The 20,437-nt window shown below is 39.9% G+C and overlaps 3 protein-coding genes across 3 annotated transcripts; 2 read left to right on the forward strand and 1 right to left on the reverse strand.

The window, feature by feature from the left end:
• The first annotated feature begins 348 nt into the window (after positions 1 to 348).
• On the forward strand, positions 349 to 4,564 carry atp5pb (ATP synthase peripheral stalk-membrane subunit b). The gene is made up of 7 exons (XM_080031285.1): positions 349 to 469; positions 1,215 to 1,251; positions 1,378 to 1,523; positions 2,666 to 2,829; positions 3,056 to 3,181; positions 3,602 to 3,781; positions 4,324 to 4,564. The coding sequence occupies exons 1-7, from the start codon at positions 442 to 444 to the stop codon at positions 4,396 to 4,398; spliced, it is 756 nt and encodes a 251-aa protein (XP_079887411.1). The 5' UTR covers positions 349 to 441; the 3' UTR covers positions 4,399 to 4,564.
• Positions 4,565 to 4,926: 362 nt separating this feature from the next.
• Positions 4,927 to 12,470, forward strand: eps8l3b (EPS8 signaling adaptor L3b). The gene is made up of 20 exons (XM_080031723.1): positions 4,927 to 5,044; positions 5,888 to 5,998; positions 6,257 to 6,369; positions 6,450 to 6,514; positions 6,607 to 6,765; positions 8,310 to 8,459; positions 8,612 to 8,697; positions 8,828 to 8,961; positions 9,093 to 9,256; positions 9,386 to 9,521; positions 9,644 to 9,720; positions 9,866 to 9,940; positions 10,090 to 10,235; positions 10,533 to 10,698; positions 10,909 to 10,955; positions 11,089 to 11,182; positions 11,680 to 11,796; positions 11,889 to 11,977; positions 12,068 to 12,200; positions 12,294 to 12,470. Exons 2-20 carry the CDS (start codon positions 5,961 to 5,963, stop codon positions 12,333 to 12,335), a joined length of 2,031 nt encoding a protein of 676 aa, XP_079887849.1. The 5' UTR covers positions 4,927 to 5,044; positions 5,888 to 5,960; the 3' UTR covers positions 12,336 to 12,470.
• Positions 12,471 to 12,912: 442 nt separating this feature from the next.
• On the reverse strand, positions 12,913 to 18,184 carry LOC307253479 (glutathione S-transferase Mu 3-like). The gene is made up of 8 exons (XM_080031559.1): positions 18,042 to 18,184; positions 15,054 to 15,129; positions 14,906 to 14,970; positions 14,720 to 14,801; positions 14,445 to 14,542; positions 14,256 to 14,351; positions 13,565 to 13,675; positions 12,913 to 13,350 (listed from the first exon to the last, which is right to left on the reverse strand). Exons 1-8 carry the CDS (start codon positions 18,075 to 18,077, stop codon positions 13,261 to 13,263), a joined length of 654 nt encoding a protein of 217 aa, XP_079887685.1. The 5' UTR covers positions 18,078 to 18,184; the 3' UTR covers positions 12,913 to 13,260.
• Between the last annotated feature and the right edge of the window lie 2,253 nt (positions 18,185 to 20,437).

Below are 20,437 nucleotides of genomic sequence, written 5' to 3' on the forward strand. Positions count from 1 at the left end.
TTAAGACATTAGCCTCCGAAACAAAGTAAAAGCTATTAAGACTATTTTAATGTTTTAACCTTTGTTTATGTTGACCCCATAGATAGTAAAGGTTGACCCCTAGTATTGACCATGTTATTGACCTACACTCTGTATTATTTTCTCCGTTTCCTTTTTCTGTTAGGCCTATTTACATTTATTTTTTGGTTTATACTTGTATTCGTCAATTTCAATCTTGTAGTTCTGTGAAATAATGTTTGCTTACTTTATTTTATTAAATAAAGTGAATGAAGAAAAAAAAAGAGAAATAGAAAAAGTGGACAAACGTACTCTCGCGAGGTTTCCAGAGGATTTCTCGCCTGTCCGCTATCCTTGCTGCTCTTTGCAGAAGCCAGAAGGGCAAGAAGAGAGAGAAACAAGGGTGCCCGGTGTTACAAGAACCTAGCACTTCATCTTCCAAACATGCTGTCCAGGCTCGTTCTTGTTTCAGGTATGCACTAATATCCCTTCAGAGATGATTAATCAAACTGCATTGACTCTGGTGGAACCAAACTGTGAAGTAGGAGAGACTAAAGCTAAAGTGAATCTGAAGGGTAAAGTGAAGGCCGCACGTTGAATGAAAGACATGCTAACGCTAGCTGTAGCTAAGCACACGCAAGGTATAACCTCTGAATCTGTAACTAGTTTATTGCTTAAAGGTTTGTGTCGACAGTTACTGGTAAATGTAGATGTACCTGTGTTTCTGGCTGACATATTGTCCATTTGGTTACATCTGAGTAAATCAAATGAATATAGCTAACTGTAGCTAACTAAAGCTACTTTACTTGGCGTTAGTGCTGCAAGCCTGCAAATGTCACCTGTTTGACAGCTACTTTTGCTATTTGGTTTTGTAGCAACTGGAAAACCTCAGTCCACCAAAAGTGTGTTTCTATCCTTTCAGCTCAATTGCGACAAGACATATACGTTGATATTATACTGTCATCAGGTATTGAGATGGCCTCAGCATTTAACTGGATTTGAGTTAACTTTTGTAATTTGTATAGTAAAGTTATATTATATACACTCCTTTCCCAGTTAATTAATTACACTTGGCTCATACATCAAATCCTATCCTCATAATGATCAGCTTTTGTTGAAATTGTCTTAAAAACATGTTGATTGTCAAGAAAATAACAGATTAACATGACTGAAAACACGCAGCAGCCCTGAATGTATGTCATTGCTTGTTCTTGCAGCCAGTTCCCTGAAAGGCAGTGGCCCCCTTGGAGCTGGGTATGTGTCTTTTTAGAAGTTTTTCTATATACTGTATTTGTTTCTAATATGATAGGTTTTAGCTAGTTCAAATATAAATCCCATTATAGCTGTCCTTAAATATTTTTTTGTATTTGTCTCCCACAGTCTGGTCCAGGCGTCTCGCTCCCTGCAAACATCGTCCCAGAGTCTGGCCCCTGTCCCCCCTCTGCCTGAGAAGGGAGGCAAAGTCCGTCATGGTATCTTCCCAGAGGAGCTTTTCCAGCTCCTGTACCCCAAAACTGGAGTCACAGGTCAGTAGCCTTAAACCAGAAGTAAAACTTAGTTGTTCGAATGGAGTAATTAAACACCTTTGTATCCCATCACCCAACTCCAATAAATAACAATGTTACCGTTACTAGCTAGCTACCCTTGAAAACATGATATCAATTCATCTCATTAGCTCCATGCTTGCAGTTATAAGTATCAACAACAGACAGTAGATGTTGTGTGGACAGAATAGACCAACATAGTAAAAAATACATTTTGGACACTCAGGGTGGCAAGGCAGGTTCATTAAGTCCCTTTTTAACATTAAGGCAATTTGGATATTTTACATAAAACAGAGGAGGCATTAAGAAGATATAAAAGAAAAAACATGAAATAAAGAGATGCATGAATTGAATAAAATAAATAAATAACGGTAATCAAATACCACAAGGCAGAATAAACGGGATATTGAAAATGACATTGACAGTGCAGTGAAAGCAACAGCAAGTTTGATTCAGATACATGGTGCATAAAAACTTCTAAAATACTTGTATTTAACTTTACTGCTGCTTATATATGAGAAGGGGTGGTAAATAAAAACTTCATGTAAAAATCGCGATTCCCATCTCCTGCGATTTTAAATCGATTAACAATTTGCCAAAAACGATCAAATAAAACATAATTTACATTTTTATTTTTTTAAATATGTATTTTGCTGCCACCGGTAATGTTGACTTGCCTTAAAATCACATGCATTGCAAGCTTCACATCAAAATATGCTTAAATAAAGATAAATAAGACATGGTCTTTAATTTGACGCCTCTTAGCACACAGTGGACTGGAGTAGATCCTGAAATCCTCTTATAAACTGTATCCTGAAATCGATTTTATATCGGAAATCGATTTTGAATCGTGACCCCTAGAATCGGATTCCAAAAGATTCAAAGCCCTTTATATGAATAATACTTACTTTCTTACTAAGAGCAACGTATCTGACATTAACTTTTATGTTTGCAATCCTTCTGCAAATAAATGCAATTTTTTAAAATTTTATACCAATAAAGTACAATAGGACTCTGTGCCACACATGTTGACACTGTCTGCTATAAAAGTTACTCAATAAAAGCCTATAGACCTCATTTTATTTACAATGATTTTTTTTTTTATGTTTTTCTTTTCTCACCAGGACCCTACATGCTGGGCACTGGCCTCCTCCTCTACATGCTTTCCAAGGAAATCTACGTCATCAACCACGAGACGTTTGCTGCCCTCTCCGTAGGTTCCGTCATCGTCTATGGTGTCAAGAAATTTGGTCCAGATGTCGCAGCTTTTGCTGACAAACTGAACGAGGTAGGCTGGTAACCATATGGCTTTGTGTTTTTATCTTTTATATTTGTGCTAAAGGGCTACTTAAAAAATTGTGTCGATACTTATTGTAATATTTTCGTTTTACACAGAATACTTTTTAAAGTTAAACACACATGATTGGGGCTTTCAGTCAAATATCGTTACACTAGAGCTTTGTGCATAACCTTTTATAAGCACCTCTGTGAACCTGCTGCCTCTGTGTTTGCAGGAAAAAGTTGCCAAGGCTCAGGAGGTGAAGGACCTCGCTGTGACCAGCCTGGCTCAGGCTATTGATGATGAGAAGAAGGAACAGTGGAGGGTAGAGGGAAGATCGATGCTCTTCGACGCAAAGAGGGTACGCAGCAATGACCACTCTAATATTATTTTCCCATTTCTCCACTCTATAATATGCGGCTTCATATTTGCACAACAATCTACACTGACTGCCAGGAGAATGTACTGGCCTCTGCTGGCAACAAGTAAAAATGACCACATCATCACAAGGTAGTCATGGCCTCAATGAAAGTGGGGAGCTGTAATACAAGGAGGAACATTTATACAAATAAGAATCTATAAATAAATAGATACATGAAGGTCATTAGAATCAACAGCAATCTCACCAGGCAGCTAACTGGTCTGTTAAAATAAAGGACTTCAGGCTACTTTAAATAACATTGAAAGCAAAAGGTCAACAATTTAAGCAACCAAAGGGTTGACCAGATATTTTCTAAAGTGTGAAGAATGAGGACTGAATGGACTCCTCTTTTCCTCTTAGAACAATGTGGCCGTGCTGTTGGAGACCAACTACAGAGAGAGGCTACACATGGTGACCCATGAGGTGAAAAGGCGCTTGGACTACCAGATCGCCCTGCAGCACCTCCACACCAGGATGGAGCAGGAGCACATGGTCAACTGGGTGGAGAAGAGTGTCATCGGCAGCCTCACTGCTGAGCAGGTCCGTGTTATTGTCACTTACTTGTCAGAAAGTCTCCAGCTAAGTGCTGTTTCTCAGTTTGTGTGTCAACCTATGTAAAACAATGCATTTTGTGTTGTATTTGTTTTAAGGGGGAATATTGTTAAGTTTGCAAATTTATTTCAGGCTTTATTTTAATTAGCAGTTTACATCATTGCCGCACAGTTTTTCCAATCATTGTCGGACTGGATGTTAAGCTTCAAAAGCTGTCCACACGGATGTTGTGAACATGTAAAATGTGAACAATGTCAAACATGTAGTCCTTGAATACAAGTCGTGCCCATTAAAAAAAATAAAAAAATCTTATTTGTTCCAATATAGTTCTATTTGATTGGATTCTCTTGATTTTAAGCTACTTCTTCTTAAACTGTATAGTCCTATTATAAATAAATGTTCTTTATTGTGAAAATGTTACGTTTTCCAACTTACCTTCAAGTCACTGTTGTTGTTACTTGTATTGTACACACCTCAGCAGGGTGAAAATTCAGAGCCTCATATTTTTGTGTGTGTGTTTGATTTTTCAGGAGAAGGCGAGCATCGCCAAGTGCATCTCCGACCTGACGGTCCTGTCTAAGTCTCAGGCCCATGCTACAGCGTAAACTGTCAAGTCTTCAGAGAAGGCCAACTCCTTGTCCCTAGATGAGACTTTCATTTTTCTTTACAGAATAAACTATTTCCTCTTTAAAGAGTCTCTCTGTCAATATTATGGGTGTGTACAGTATTTACACGTCAGCTGATGGTAAAATAAATTGTTCTCTTATTCGAGTCTACCGACTGGTTTGTGTGTTTCCATGTCAAACAATGTTCCTCTTTCGTTCAGCATTTAGTTTAACCTTAGCTTATTTTTTCATTGGTGTTAGTTGTGAGCATTCTTTGTGACCATTGTTTAGCTATACTATATTACACTAGAGCTAGATAATTGCATAAGAGAATTTCCTGGATGATTTAAGACCTTTGATAACTCTGGAGATACAGTGAAACATTTCTAAACCTTTGGACTCATAATTCTGCCATCAACCCTACTTCAAATACCTGTCCTCAACAGACCAATCAGGCCCACCCTCCTGATCAGTCATCCCCGTCACATCATTGCACTTTGATCCTGTTGCCTTCGAGCAGGAAGTGGAGGAAATTATTCTCTCTAGTCTGTGTGCGTAAAGGTGCTTTCTGCTATGAGACATCTTAGTGGAAAATCTGTTTGAAAGAAGGCAGCGATGACACACAAGGAGAGCTGCCACTGAAAAGGTAAAAACTGGTTAAATAACTTCCGTTGGGTGCTATGATCAGAGGCAACAAATAATGAAGGTTAAATGAGTCTTGACTGGTGACAGCATTATGTCCTGTTTAGAAATGTGTTTGGTCTTGCAGTAAGTGGGCTTTGTTGACCACCTGCACTCAATCCAGTAGGTATGTGACCTACATTCTCAGATTTCTTCAATTTAGCAGTGATATGTGAAGCTGTGACATGATACAGTATACCCATTATACTGATCTAAAGTCCAGTCAGGGAGTCAAATATTCACAACCTAGATTAATTATTATTTAACCTGTTAATTTTTCAGTTTTTGTAACTAACTGGGCATTTCTGCCTTAGTGCGGTGTTATTGCCCTTTTTACATTTAGGTTTAATTTTAAGGCAAAACTATAACTTTTGCTGAATAACAGCCACTCGAGCCACAGGTCACAATCACAAGATGGTGGTAAAATGTAGTGATTACCTCAGTGATGTAAATGACATCACAATCTACCTCAAGTGCTCTCACGCTGGCTAGAATTAGCCAGCATTAAATATAGGTCATACCAGACCAAGTAAACCTGAAGTGGTAAAACCCTGAAAGTGTGTTTTATTTTCTCTAAATTCAACTTTTAATTGGTAAAAGGAAGAATGTTATTCCATTGCTCAAAAGTTACAAAGTCTTGCTTTAAGCTGTAAAAACCTGTTAATATCCTATCTGGGCAAACAAATTCTTAAGTTATGTCAAGAGTGAATCTTGGCAACCATTTGACCTGGTTTAATATGAAACGGGTGTAATTAAGGTTAGTCCTATTGTGTCTAAGTTTCTTCATGAGAAACCATTTTTCTTACAGGTTGGACTATTGTGATTTCTTGCCAATCTGAAGTTTTGAACTCTTCCAAAGAATCCGTCAGCATTGTCTGAAAATGTTTGGAAACAGCAGACCGTTCTCTTATTCCCCAAGGTTAGTGGGTTTAATTTAAGTTTCAGGGACACCGGCCACTGTTCATCCAGCACTAACTTGACATTTTTACAACTCTAAATACTTATCCACACCCTCATGATAAAAACCAAACACTGGTCTGTTATGGTGACTGCAGCAGATATACGTTGTGGACTGTAGATGGTTTATCTTCAAATCCCTGCACTGCTGGGTTTTATTGAACGATTGTGCCGCCACTTTTTCCCCCTGCTTGATAAGTTACCTTTGATTATGCTTCAGGGGTTTCTCACCTGAGGACCTCCCCCAGCAGAGGCGGGCTTTCCAAGAAGATGACCATAGGGTGGCCCCACTGCAGAGAAACATGTCCAGGCCCAGTGGAAGATCCATTTACAGTATGTCCAGACGCACCTCATATTTAGATTTTTGTGAGAATAAAATGAGTATGACATTTTTTTTACTTTTTTTTTATCAGTGCAGAGAAAGGAGTACTCTGAGACACTCAACAGACAATCTGACAACTTTCAAGTCAGAGTGGAGGTAAATGAGTGTAATAAATGCTCCGGCACGTAGACATAAACCTGACTCACAGTACAAGCCCATCCCTGACCCCTCTGTATTTGACTCCGCAGCACCTGTTCACCTGTGAACTGGATGGCCAGGAGGTGAAGACGTTGGACGGCTGCGTGGCCAAGCTGAAGAGGCTGGATGGCAAAGGTCGTCTGTGGCCCCAGGAGATGATCATGGAGCTTCAGGGAGGCTATCTGCTGCTCAGCGACATTGAGACCAAGGTTGGGGGCCACACTCTAGAGCAGGGGTGTCCAAACTTTTTTCACTGAGGGCCACATACAGAAAAATCTACGAAGGGCTGGGCCACTTTGCAAAAATAACACATTTATCAGGACATGTAGCTGCTCTGATGTTTAGTTTCATAGTGTCTTCGTAAATTGTAATCCTTCTTCACGTCAACACTTTGCTTGTACATTAAAAAGATACATCCCCCCTCTTGTTAAATGCCATTAATACACCCAGTGTTTTCTGCTTTTACGTCTAATGTCCAGCTTGGTGAAAATAGTAGCCAGCCGAGATCCCGCCCCTCCAAAGGGGGTCCGGGGGTATGCCCCCCCGGGAGATTTTTTTAAGTTTTTAAAGTGAAATGCATGAATCTGGTGCTCTTTGAGAGGGAAATTAAGAGGCTAAAGCTGAAGAATTTTGTATGAAAAAAAATTTAAACACTGTGTCAGATGAATTAGAAGCTATTGGAGAAGGACACATGGATTTTCCATAATAATATTAATTTAAATTAAAATATTATGCAGGGTCCTCTGGGATGGCCTTGGTGCTCTTTTTCTTTTATGGGACATATTTCTCTGTAATATAATGAGTGCATTTAGATTATTTAAAAATTAAAAGGGCCATATTACATTATATTTTTAAAATGTGCCAAGGGCCAATCAATCAGTTTTAACACCCCTGCACAAGTGGGTTAACTAAGAAATGCAAAAAAAAATAAAAATAAAATAATTTTTTTTTTCAAAGGGTCATATTGCATTATATTTTTAAAATCGGCCGCGGGCCAATAAAAAGCGGGCCGCGGGCCGCAGTTGGCCCGCGGGCCGTAGTTTGGACACCCCTGCTCTAGAGATTAAAATAAAGGGATATTAAAGGTGCTATGAGGAACTTTTATATATTTCTTAAATTTTTCCTCTGATGATAATAAATGACCTTTAACAGCAAACAATACCATCAGTGCAGGGAATGCTATTTTTATATAGCTTTTCTTAATGCCTTTGTCATGGGTACGCTCACCCAGGAACTACAGCTGGCGTAGTAAAAACACTACTGATTTTGTCCAAAGGGTGTGCAAGAATGAACGAAACCTGAAAATTCCTTGGAGCCCCTTTAAACGCACAAACTGCCAATGTACAGTAGGTGGATATCTCAACATTCCTGACTAATTGTAGAAAATCTCATTTCGAAACCACGGGCTTCAATATGCTGTATCAGCCTCCACTCAGATTGAATGGCTTTCAACAAGATTTTGGACACCTTGCTGCAGCGTCATAAGAGCTTTGGGAGGTAGGGCAGTGGTTTTGGGAGGAGATTCCTGGCCCGCAGTTGGTGTTCCACTTTGTCCAAAAATGACTTTGATGGACCTGGCTTTGTGTGAAGGGGCATTGACGAGTTGTCATTGACTTGGACGCATACAATTGCTTAAAAACTTAAACGATAAAAATCTGTTCAGAAAGTAGTGTGTGTAATACTGATAATTAACTGTTTTCCATCCTATCATCAACCTGTCATGACTTTTATCCTGTTCAATTTGACTCCAAAGGGGGAGCTGGAGTCGCTGCCTTTGAGTTCCATCCTGCAAACCAAAGCTGTGCTGGATAGCTGCGCCTACAACTCTGTGCTGACACTAACTGTGCAGGAGCGCAGTAAACGCAACCCCCAAGTCTACCTGTTCCAGTGTGAAGAGACTGGGGTGAGTCACATTGCACCAAAGTCTAGCTTACTGAAAGGCCTCCCGAAAAGGAAAAGATGTTCAGTTGGGGCTGGGTATGCCATCTCTGAAATAAATTATCACTATTTCAAAATTGAGTTTGATTTAAAAACAGGTTACTCCTGTTTTACCAGGCGGAGCTCATCAAGAGTGATCTGGATAAGGCAATCAAAAAAGGAGGCGCTGATGTGGAACCTCGAAAGGAGAAGTCTGACATCAGGTACAATGTGACATCATATGTGAATGTATTCAGAAGATACACAACACCTTAATGAGAAGAGCACATGACGGATACAAGTCTAGAGTGAACAGTGACACGCATTAACTGCTTTGTATCGTTGATATTTCAGGAACGATCTGGAGAATATCATCGGGCAACATACCCCGGGGAGTTTCCGGCAGGCTGGGCCTCCTCCTGTCCAGCGAGAGAGGACCCCGCCACCACCGGAGCAGCCGCCCCCACAGTGGAACTACCGAGAACCAGGTAGGCCTTGAGCTGATCCATTGTAAGCAAACGGGATGGGTTCAGCAGTAAACTCTATCTATTATGCAGGGTGCCAACATTCTCGTGAAGTGAAGTCACACTGATAACATATTTATTTCATTGGACTTTAGAAAACATGCCTCCTCCACGGAGCTACACCCCACAGGAAGCACCGATGCCTCCACGGGGCTACCCCCCACAAGAAGCACCAGGGTACCTTGTGGATCCTCGTGAATTACGGAACAGCCCAGAGGTCCCTTTTGCCCCTGAGCAAACAGACTACGAGAGGAACATTGTCAGTGCATCAGTCGTTCTGTTTATATAAAATTAATTCATAGCTGTTGTCTAACTATAACCTTCATACATTACAGATTTTTGGAAGCTCCTATTTGCCTTTGAATGTGTTTTGTTTCATGCTTCACAGGACATTTTAAACCATGTTCTAGATGATTTGGAGATCTTCATGCAAAAAGTGTCTGATGCAGTAAATGCAGCATCAGCGCCAAAGGACAAGGGCAAAAAGAAAAAAATGTTTAAGAAGAAAAAATCAAAGAAAGAAGGTAATATCCTCCCCGCAGGCACATGATTAATGAAAAAGTTCCCAGAGAGGTGACCCCCTATTGGTACAGACATTCTGATAGCGCAGATGTTTTGTGTGTGTGATGAGTGTTTTCTCCCACAGCACCAGCTGTCAGTCTGCCGTCTTGGGAGGAATATATCTCCTGTCTTCAGAAAATCAAATATGGATTCAATCTGCTGGTAAAGACTTCCTAAAGTGTCTCCACTGATTAAAACTATTTTGGTTTTGGGAGGGAATTTGGGTGATATTCCAATGTGTTGACTGGAATGTGTGATTTCAGCAGAAAGCCAACAACGAGTGACTTAAAAACTCTTGACTTTACAGGGCCAGCTGGACGGGAAGCTGACCAGCCCCAGTGCTCCTGACTATGTCCACATCTTCTTCAATAATTTAGGCTTGGTGAGCTCATCTGAACTGATTTTTCTTTTTTAACTGGATTGATGGCTACATTTAATGAACCAATATTCTATCGTCACGCTATACCAAGTGAGTTCATATTCATAATGTGGCACTCTCTTGATCGACCATCTTCCTCTGTTTTTCCACAGCTAGTGCCTCAGTATGCTGCAGACCTGCCTCCCACTGTGATCTCTCCCCTGCTGACGGATATGGCCCTGCAGCTGCTCGGGGAGGTTGTCAGCCCGGAAGAGGACCAGCTGTTGGGGTCTCTGGGAGAGTCCTGGAACATCCCCAGGTAGGGCGGCTTGTATTACCCTTACACAAGTCCTGTTTATAAGCCCTATAAACCAATAGCCTACTTGTCATACACAGCCTCTGATTGTTAGTGTCACTACACTATACTAGTGACTTCTGTGATGGCTGATATGTTAATGCTGTATTGATGACCTCCGGAGAGAATTATAGTGTTTCTAGAAGTAGTAATTTCTACTTAACACTTTTTATGAGAATGGCACCCCTTACCATCTTAATTAAACATTTAACATTAAAGCTCACTTAGGTAGTAGTTTTCTAACCCTTCGTCACCTCATAGGTCCAGATGGCCGGATGATGATATCCCGATCTACATCCCAGAGTTCTACGATGGCTGGCAGCCGCCTCCTCCTCCGCGCTTGCCTTCCCCGCTGCCTTTTCAGAACCGTCCAATGAGCAGGAGCAACAGCCAGCGCTTTCCACCTGACCGCCCTCAGCACGAAGAGGTAGAACCATAATGACTCTGGCTTTTGTTTCTATAACCTGTCCTTATGGCTTTCATTTCAACAGCTTTATCAGTATGTTTCGGACTATGTTGGGAGGCGGGGGGTGCTAGAATCTAGTAGAGTTATTAGGTACCTGTCAATGGTAAATGTTGAACCAATAAGTCTTGTATACATCTTGTTTTATCATGTGGGATTTTATGCCTTTTACAGCCTGTGACCCACAGTCAATGGCGCACACCACAACCACCACAGTCACAGTAAGCCTTATTCAAACCTATGTAGTAAATATGGTTTTATGTTCACATTTGTTGCAAACATTGTTTTTTAGTCTATACTCTCTGGGCTTTATACTGCTTGCTGTGACAAAGTGTGTCTCTGCTGCCGTTTCAGCTCAAGTGAGCCACCACTGTACATGCGCGTCATTTACGACTTCATGGCCAGGAACAACCGTGAGCTGAGCATTTTGAAGGGTGAAGTGGTTGAGGTGAGATGTCAAACATGCTACGAGAACCATCTTACCATTGGTATCCAGCATTATTCTTTTTTTTTTTCAAAACAGCTGTGCATTAACACATTTTTTTAAGCATCATCAAGCATGTTTAGAGCGATTTATACACCTGAAAGTTCATGTGCCAAGCAAATTATTTTGTTATAAAATATAATCATATGGGCCAGAATTTAATCAAAACAATCATGAATATATAAATACAGGCCATATAACTTTTCTTGAATCAAATTTAAGATTTCCCCTTTAGCGTTGTTTTTTCTATAACGTACAATATGAGGAAAGTTAAGAGCAAACAAAAATTTGGCTTTGGAAGTCGAGTCGACGTCCTGGCTTAGTGATGCTTTAAATGTCTCATATTGCACTTCGTCACTACGTAACTCCTTCACATTTTCGATGTCAAAATCATAGCTGTCATTACTCATTTTACATTTTGATTGAGATTTTTGGTTCTTTGGGCTTTTTTGCATTTACAGGTGATTCAGAAATCCAACAAATGGTGTGTCATTCGCAACGCCCGTGACGAGGAAGGCAGCGTTCCTCAGAACGTTCTGGAGCCGATGAGGAGCGGCGGGCCAATGGAAGATATACCGGTAAGCTCACTGACCAAAGCTCTACTGAGAAGCCTCTTAACAGAATATAAAGAGTGACATTTTATTCCCATCACTCTCCCTCACAGTCACAGAGGGAAACTCATAGTCCAGTGAATCTTGGCATGACATCCTCACCGGCAGAGGTTAAAGCCTGGCTGGAGTCCAAAGGTTTTGGCAAAATGTGAGTGAAAAGGCTCTACAAGATAGTTGGTACTGTAAATAAGACTAGCATTGCATGATGAATCTAAATGTTCTGTGTTTTCTTGTACAGCACAGTGACGAGCCTCGGGGTGCTGAACGGTAAACTGCTACTGGGAATGACAAAGGACGAGATAAAAACTGTGTGTCCAGAGGAAGGAGGCAAGCTCTTCTTCCAGCTTCAGGGCATCAAGTCAGCCATTGCAGTAAGTCATGTGGCATGCGCTTAACTCGTGCAGAAACACACACACACACTTGCGCCCAACTGCATCAGTAATGTTTGATCCTGTTCCCTACAGCTCGCCAGTGAACCATCAGGCATGTACAATGGCCGCTACTAACAACCAGCTCCTTAACTTTTCTTCACTCACTGGATTTTCATCCTTGGATCAACAACTGGAATTATTGGTCTCCAGTTCTTTATTGTCAGAAATAGTCTTATGTGGATTCCTGCTGTCGGCATTTGTTATTTAAGGGAAGGCACTTATTTTGGTTTTGGATAATTAGTCGGCACCAAGAATAATTGTGATATTTTCACATTACTATTTTCTTCTAGTATAGTAAGTAAAGTGTGTATAATTTCCCCAGCTGTGATTAAACCAATGTATAAGTAAATCAATCATAAGCTGGTTGAATTGATTTCAACAGCTGATTTGACAGATGAAAATTAGCTTATAGCTAAATCTGGTACTGCTTATGTGCTGTGCATTGTCCCTGTTAAATAAACAAATAAATAAATAAATAAATTTAAAAGCTATTGATGACCAAGTTGTGTGATGTTATTAGATAATCTTTTTTTTTCGTACAGTAGATTCTCGACTGTCGCATGAACTTATATTTTCTTTTAAACTATTCTTAGATATCATGTATTGTGAAGACACTTGTGTAAGTGATGTTGAAATCGAGTCCCAAACTGAATGAAGAAAAGTCAGTATTTTATTATTACTTTTGTTTGTCAAAACAATCTGTTTCAGATGTAAACAACAACAAATCAAATTAAGTGCTTCATCTCAAATTAAAGTGTCTACTCATCTTCATAATTAGTACAAATGGATTACTTTTTACACAATTCTGATCCAACTAAAAATGGTTTTAGAACTGCCATGAAAATAGTATGGAGTAATGTGGTTTAGGGACATGAAACATTTGCAACCAATAAGTGAACAGGTTGTAAAAAGAAAATGTTCTCTTGTCCTGAATTTAAGAGTTATTGAGTAAGTTGCACTTGTGAACATTATTTAGCTAACGTCAAAAGCACATTGTTCTTCACTTGTTTCCCCACTTGGCCATCTTGTTGTTGACAGGAGTCTTCATGAATCCGTCTGACTTCATGTAGGCAGCAATTTTCTCCAGAGCCTATGATGACATATTATACAAGGCATTCAAAAAATACACTATAAACATAGTGAGACTAGCACAGAATCAACTCCACATAAACATTATTAACCTATAGACTTCTCACACAGAAGGAAAAAAAAGTGCAGGACTTTCCATTTCCTGGATGAAACTGTCAGGGGTAAATGTAGGATGTGCTGTTTGTATCTGAAAAGAAAAAGTTGAACATTCTCACCTCAAAACGGTCTAAAAGTTCTTTGAGGTTCTTGAATTCATCCAGGCACGTAGGGTGAAACATCCTGTGTTGATCCAACAGCTCGTACATAATGAAATCCACAAAAGTGATCTGTTGTAAAAAGAAAGTTGTATAAACAAAATGCTTAAAATAGACTTTACAGCTGCATTAAAGCTGGGGTATATAATTTCTGATTGGTCAAAGTTAACATGAGCTGTACACTTTGACCGATCAGAGCGAGGCTCCGATTCTCTGTTCTTATTGGCTGTTGGGACAGTCCATTCACTTTGAAAGGACTTTGTTGCTGTAGAGCGTGTCAGGGAGGGACCATAGGGGAGGGACCAAAGAGAACAAGTGGAGCGGTTGAGGTATTTTAATTCGAATCTCTATCCCAACTGCCATTTTCTCCCTAAATCCTCCACCCCAGCTTTAATCAGATCAGGCAAATTACTTCTTTGTAAGAAGTTTGACCATTTAGCCACTGTAGTCACTGGTAGAATAAAGCAGCAGGAGACCCAGTGATATTTCTCAAAACAAGACTCCAAATATTGATGCTAGTGTTGCTTAGTGTCTCCTGGCTGTGTAAACGGGTAACAGTCTGACAAACATGTTAACACACCTTAGTAATACAGCTTTGAAAATAACTGTGCCCAGAAAACGAACTGCCTCCCACTTTTAAGGGCTGACATACCTTGTCACCAGCAAACCATTTCCTGTCTCCCAAGAAGGTTGACAACTGCTTGAGCACGCCCGGCAGCATCTCCAGGTACGCTGGCTTCATCTTGTCCTGATGTCAGAGGGGTGGTGATGATGACGGCATCAGTGGACATTCAAAACATAAACAAATAACAACACATTCAATGTTAAATGTAGAACTCACAAAGTCACCGTAGCAGAGCCTCACAAAGCCATTCCTGAAGTCCATCGACTGGTTCTCCATGAAGTCCACACGGACCTTCTCGTCCTCCGTCTCTCCGCCTGTGATAAGATCAGATGAAGACACACCTGAAATCTGGAATGTGTACAACTGTGTTCCTTTATGAGAGGAGATACATTTCTGGATGACCAAACACATGGACAAGAAAATACCTGTAAAACAAAACCCATTGTCTCTCCTGAACAGAATATTCATATATTGAATAAAACAATACTTACACAAATTGTTCTTACGAGCAATGTATCTCATGATGGCATTGCTCTGCACGATTTTCCTGTCTCCATCCACCAAGTAGGGCAGCTATGGTGAGATGTTAAAAACAACACCATTATTAGTTGAAGTTTTAAACTCGCCTGCAGCTCAAGACCCTGATTCATAATAATAACAAGTTAAGAGTCACTCACATTGGGAAAGACCATTCCAAGTTTGGGTTTCTCTTCAAGCCAGCCGCTCTTGTCAAAGTTTGGAGCTGTATGAGAGAAAAGTGTGTTTCAGTGTTTGTGTTTAAAATGATGATAGCTGTTTTATCTGTTAGTTGAACAGGTTGGGTACCTTCACCACAGGTGTAAAACTTGTTCTCATACTTGGTGCCAGTGTACTCCAGCAGCAGGCGGGCGGGCTGGGCGAGCTACGAAAGTGTCCAAAAAGAAAAAGAAAAAAGGGTTAGTGATATTCTGGCCTTTTCAACCCATCAAAATGATAGAATTGTCATTACTGCAACTACGACTCTCCCATCATGATGCTTTAAATATCTCATTCATAATAAAACATTTATGTATGTGTTCACAAGGACTTATGGCAAGAGAAAATATCGAAGTAGGCTGCGCACTGAGAGAATGGCTGTCAAGTGTTAACGCTTGCTCCACTTTATTAATTTACCTCTTAGGGGATATTATCATTCGTGGTAAAATGGTCAAACAATTATTTGATTCATTGTATGGCAAACAACAAAACAAATGACAGTGTGTACAGATTTCAATGGACCTATCCATAACATTTTGTTTGACAAACTGTCATAGACAAACATACATTCCATTGATTTGTTATCAATTGCTAAGCCTTCTTTAACAATTGCAAACTGGGTGGGACTTTCAGGCACCGTACTAAACCGGTTTGAATCTTACTTAAAGGACAGAGACTACTATGTGTCTATAGGCAATTTCACATCTGAGCAAACAAATATTGTATTTTTTTTCTGCCACTGTAAAGATCTTTGAATGGGCTTTAGTCTGAATTGTGCTATACAAATACACTTGCCTTACCTTTAGTTTGCTTGGTACAATCTTTATTTGTCTCTAGTCAAATACTTAGGGTGTATTCACACATGCCGTGTTTAGTTCGGTTGAAACGAACTCAGATGCACTTCTGCCTTCGGTGCGCATCTTTCAGGCAGGTGTGAATACAGCAATCGCACTCGGGTGCGGACCAAACAAACGCTCCGAGACCCAGCTGAAGAGGTAGTCTCGATGCGTTTCCAAACGCACTCTGCTGCAGTTCGTTTGTGGTGTGAATTTGTTCGGACTCGATCCGACCCAAATGCAGGAGGCACTGTGCCTTTTCTTTCTTTTCTTTTTTAATAAATAGCCGTCAGCTTCACATTATGGGAAAGTGTTGTTGTCACCATTATTAGGAAGATTAGTTGTGGTTTGACCGGGAGCCCAGAACAATATAAATGCTGAATGTGTTCAGCGATCAGATGAAGGAGAGGGGAGCGTCTCTCGCACAGTGCCAACAGGTTAACGCTGCGCAAGAAGTGTGTGTTTTTATTTTGCTTCCCATGTACGGGACCGTCAATAGGCTACTATCCCCGTGTCAGTTTGGAGCTGAACTGCGCCGACCCAGCTGATACACAGCTTAATCAGCTGAGTGTCAGCTTGAGCCTATTCTTCTCGCGTGACGCGCATCCAGCACCAAAAATACAGTAAAAATTATGTTTCACATCGTAGGCTACAAGCCACATAACGTGGCATTGACATAAGGCTACACATTATGACCATATGAAACAACAATAATTTGATGTTTTTCCTCTTTATTTATAGGTTAGATGTAGGCCCTTTTATTATTTTTAGCCCCATATTATATCAATGATATATATTTCGCAGTTTAAACTTCGTGCTTCCTGTTTCTCTCCACCCCAGAATGTCTGTCCAATGAATGAATGACCTCAGATCACGTGTGGTTTTGCTTCGTAATGCTGGTTCACTTGCAAAAGGGGCAATATGAAAGTGGACCACACCAAACAAAAAAAATCAAAACTCTATTTGGTCTGGACCAAAGCAAGTGCACTAGCGGACTTTCCCAGTGTGAATACACCCTTAGTTATCTTAAAATATGGGTGTGGGAGGGATAGTTATAAAATTAGCTGATTCATTGAAACTATATAGGCATATATAAACATTTGAAAGTAGTTGATTGTGCAGCCCTAAGTGTAGGCTACTGATTAACTATGTGGCTACACACTATACCTTTTACCCTCGGTCTGGTGATACGATGCGTTTCTACAATTCTGCTGTGAATAACCAGTCTGTGTTTACCATTTGAAAGTAACTAATGAATGTATGCGATCATTAAGGAATCCATTTTTGGTAACACTTTACAATAAGGTACACAAAATTGTAGTAGCTACTACATAGATATGTGTTACCTACTACATAGGGGTTTTTTTTTGTGCTACCTAACACATAGGGTTTTTTTTTTGTGCTACCTAACACATAGGGTTTTTTTTGTGCTACCTATGTGTTAGGTAGCACAAAAAAAAACCTATGTAGTAGGTAACACAAAGAAAACCCTATGTAGTAGGTAACACAAAAAAAACCCTGTGTTAGGTAGCACAAAAAAAACCCTATGTAGTAGGTAACACAAAAAAAACCTGTGTTAGGTAGCACAAAAAAAACCTATGTGTTAGGTAGCACAAAAAAAAAACCCTATGTGTTAGGTAGCACAAAAAAAACCTATAGGTAACACATATCTATGTAGTAGGTATGTAGTAGCTACTGCAATTTTGTGTACCTTATTGTAAAGTGTTACCCCATTTTTAATAATAGACCTACATTGCTCCCCACCTATCTAACTTTACAGCCCATTTAATCTAGACAGAATGTCAAATTGCCGGATAATGAGTGCTAAAGCAATTCTAATCACTTTATCTAAAGCAAGGCAAGGCAAGGCAAGTTTATTTATATAGCACAATTCAAACACAAGGCCATTCAAAGTGCTTTACAGGGGCAAGATTAAAATACATAAAACAAGTGTCAAAGCGAGCAACGGTGTAAGCACGTGCCCCGTGCATTATAGATTATATAACACTAAAACATTATTTTTTTCATTATAAAAGACATTGATATTATCCAGTAGCCTAGCCTTAAGTAACACTTGTATTCAGAACAGAAGGAACCTAGATACAAAGAGTTTTGCGAGACGGTGGCGCGCGCTGTGGTCACCCGGGCTCCTGTGCATGTGCTGCGGGTTACTCGGTTACAACCACAGCCTACAGATTTTTGCACGAGCTACTTCACTAACAAAGAGGACGGCTGAACTCACCCCACGAATATCCCAGTATGCCAGTTTCATTGTCATTTTGAATCACTTTTGGAGACCAAACGTGTCTGACTTCAGTAGGCTAGTTGCGACTGTAGAACGCAGGTCAGTCTGGGAGAACAGGGGAGAAGTAGACTGGTTTTCTCTCACAATGAGCAGGGGTGGGCGGGGCGGCCCGGTCGGCGGTCACAAGGGCTGACTGAACCAGTTCTTTTGTTTGCACCGGGAGAAAAATGTACGTTGAGTGAACGTGATAGCATTATCGCATTATTTGTAAATCCATCTGGCCAATTAATCAGAGGCGATTGACACCTATTACCGGTATTGTGAATGGATAGGCTATAAACCTACTGTTTGGTTCAGACAGGAGTCGTTGTGAGGCTACAAGTCGACACTTGTCAATGAGAAAAACCACAATGAAAGCTACTTTTTTATAACTGTAGCTAACTACCAAGTATGTATGTAGGTAGGCAGGCAGGGATTAGGCTACTGTAGTAGGACTACAGCCCTCGTACACAAGGGTCGGACCTGACAGAGATACAAATTCATTTTGACTTTGGACATAACCTTACAACATGGTTTTCATTTCCAGATAATTTACTCATCTCATCGTTTTTCAAAAGTGACTCATTTGAATGCTCTGGAAACTGCTGCTACGCGGAGTATGGAGTGTAGCCTACTGTTGTAGGGGAAACAATAAGTATTTTTGTTGTTGTAGCCTATACTGTGGTTTGATTGCGAAGAGTAACTTGCAAGAAAGACTCCAACAATGTATGATCACTATCATCTGTCAGTTTTCAGAAGATCGAGTTTTTGACTGTTCAATTAATTGTCGTAAGACTGTATTTTATTTTGAAAAGAAAGATGTTTGTGTTCATCAGCCTTCTCACTTCGACCCACATTGGAGATTAATGAGCAAAATATGGACCCAACTCACAATGCACTCTTTGTTTCACTCATTTCAGTAACCCAAACATAATTGCTATGCCTAAATACGGGATCTCTTTCTTGGATACTTTATATAAACTGCAGCAAGTCAATCAAACACTCCAGTGAACAACATTTATTTTTCTTACGAGACAAATGCCACAATATGTCACAAATAAGCACACATAATTCACAGGGAGGGACACATAGTGCTTTTGAAGTAGTAGCCCCACACATAACATCAGGACCCAAACTGGAGGCTGGAAAAGCGTTTGTCAAGTCCACTTTCAGTTCTGTATGATTGTGTTGATTCATTCATTTGGCACTGGTTGGACTTTTGCAAAGAGGAGAACAACTGAAGGAACACATCATGCATGACATATTACTAGGAAACAGGTGTTCCAAATGTTTGTGTGTAAAGAACCGATGGTGTCAGATCAGAGTTACAGAGTTCAGACTGTCAGAAGAAAACAATGCCACAAAATAGGAGTTGGTGTAATAAGATGCTACATGTGGGTAGCATTACTGCAAAGAAGACACAAATAATGCAACCCTACTGAATCACTGTACAGACTGCAAAAAAACTAAATAAACAAAATTCAAAAATATAACACAGAACAGCTTGAGATTACAGCATGAGGTAATATCCTGTTGTAGAAAATGTTTGTCTCTAATGTTACAGAGAAAATGCCTGAAGAGGATTTTTCCATCACTTGTGAAATGACATCAAACAAGCCATTTTATTATTTGTGTTTGTTTATAACATTATTTGTTCAGTTAGCCTTTCATAAATTATATTTAGATGTAGTGGTGTTTTCAAGGAACATCTATTTGTGAATCCATGAGCGTGCATAAAGGTGTGCCCAAATTCTTAGTTAATATTATGTAGCCAGTTCGCACTGTTAACAATTTTCCTGCTGACAATGAGATAATCGGTTGATAAGAAAAATCTGTAGCAGTATCCAATCAAAAGCAATCAACTAGACAGGATGCAACTGTATTATTAGTCCCTAAAATAAGGGTTTTAGGAGGTCTAATGTTATCTATGTATAGTGAGTCTGTGTGAATAAACACTGCATATTTGTTCATTTTGTTGGGCTAAAAGGTGACACATTTAAATATGTTATACATACTGGAATCAGCCTAACAAAGTACCCACCATGTGTATGTATTTAATTGTTAAGAGTAAAGGTCACTAGAAACAACAAAGTGCCAGAAACAATACCAAGAACAGGACCTCAGTGTCTTCAATGGTGCCTACAGCCCCTAACCAAGTGGGAAGCTCTTTACTATGAACATTGTTCCAGATTGTCTTTTCTCTACACTCAGTCAGTGTTGGATCCAGTTCATATGTTTTATTAATGGGTTGAATCTTGAAAGTCAATGTTAGTCAATACTTGGGACAGGAAATATGGACTTTGCACAGAAACCCAGACAAAATGTTGATGCGAAACATGAAAATATGGTAATTT

The sequence above is a fragment of the Ammodytes marinus genome (assembly GCF_949987685.1).
Source record: "Ammodytes marinus genome assembly, chromosome: 7".
Lineage (NCBI taxonomy): Eukaryota > Metazoa > Chordata > Actinopteri > Uranoscopiformes > Ammodytidae > Ammodytes > Ammodytes marinus.

Excerpts from the sequence above, each read along its gene's own strand:
- atp5pb (XM_080031285.1), top strand. The coding sequence starts at position 442 with ATGCTGTCCAGGCTCGTTCTTGTTTCAG. Across the intron at positions 1,252-1,377 it reads AGTGGCCCCCTTGGAGCTGG|TCTGGTCCAGGCGTCTCGCT; the intron begins GTATGTGTCTTT and ends TGTCTCCCACAG. Across the intron at positions 1,524-2,665 it reads CCCCAAAACTGGAGTCACAG|GACCCTACATGCTGGGCACT; the intron begins GTCAGTAGCCTT and ends TTTTCTCACCAG.
- eps8l3b (XM_080031723.1), top strand. The coding sequence starts at position 5,961 with ATGTTTGGAAACAGCAGACCGTTCTCTTATTCCCCAAG. Across the intron at positions 6,766-8,309 it reads TCAGCGACATTGAGACCAAG|GGGGAGCTGGAGTCGCTGCC; the intron begins GTTGGGGGCCAC and ends TTGACTCCAAAG. Across the intron at positions 11,978-12,067 it reads TCCAAAGGTTTTGGCAAAAT|CACAGTGACGAGCCTCGGGG; the intron begins GTGAGTGAAAAG and ends TTTCTTGTACAG.
- LOC307253479 (XM_080031559.1), bottom strand. The coding sequence starts at position 18,077 with ATGACAATGAAACTGGCATACTGGGATATTCGTGGG. Across the intron at positions 15,130-18,041 it reads CATACTGGGATATTCGTGGG|CTCGCCCAGCCCGCCCGCCT; the intron begins GTGAGTTCAGCC and ends ACACTTTCGTAG. Across the intron at positions 14,971-15,053 it reads GTTTTACACCTGTGGTGAAG|CTCCAAACTTTGACAAGAGC; the intron begins GTACCCAACCTG and ends TCTCTCATACAG.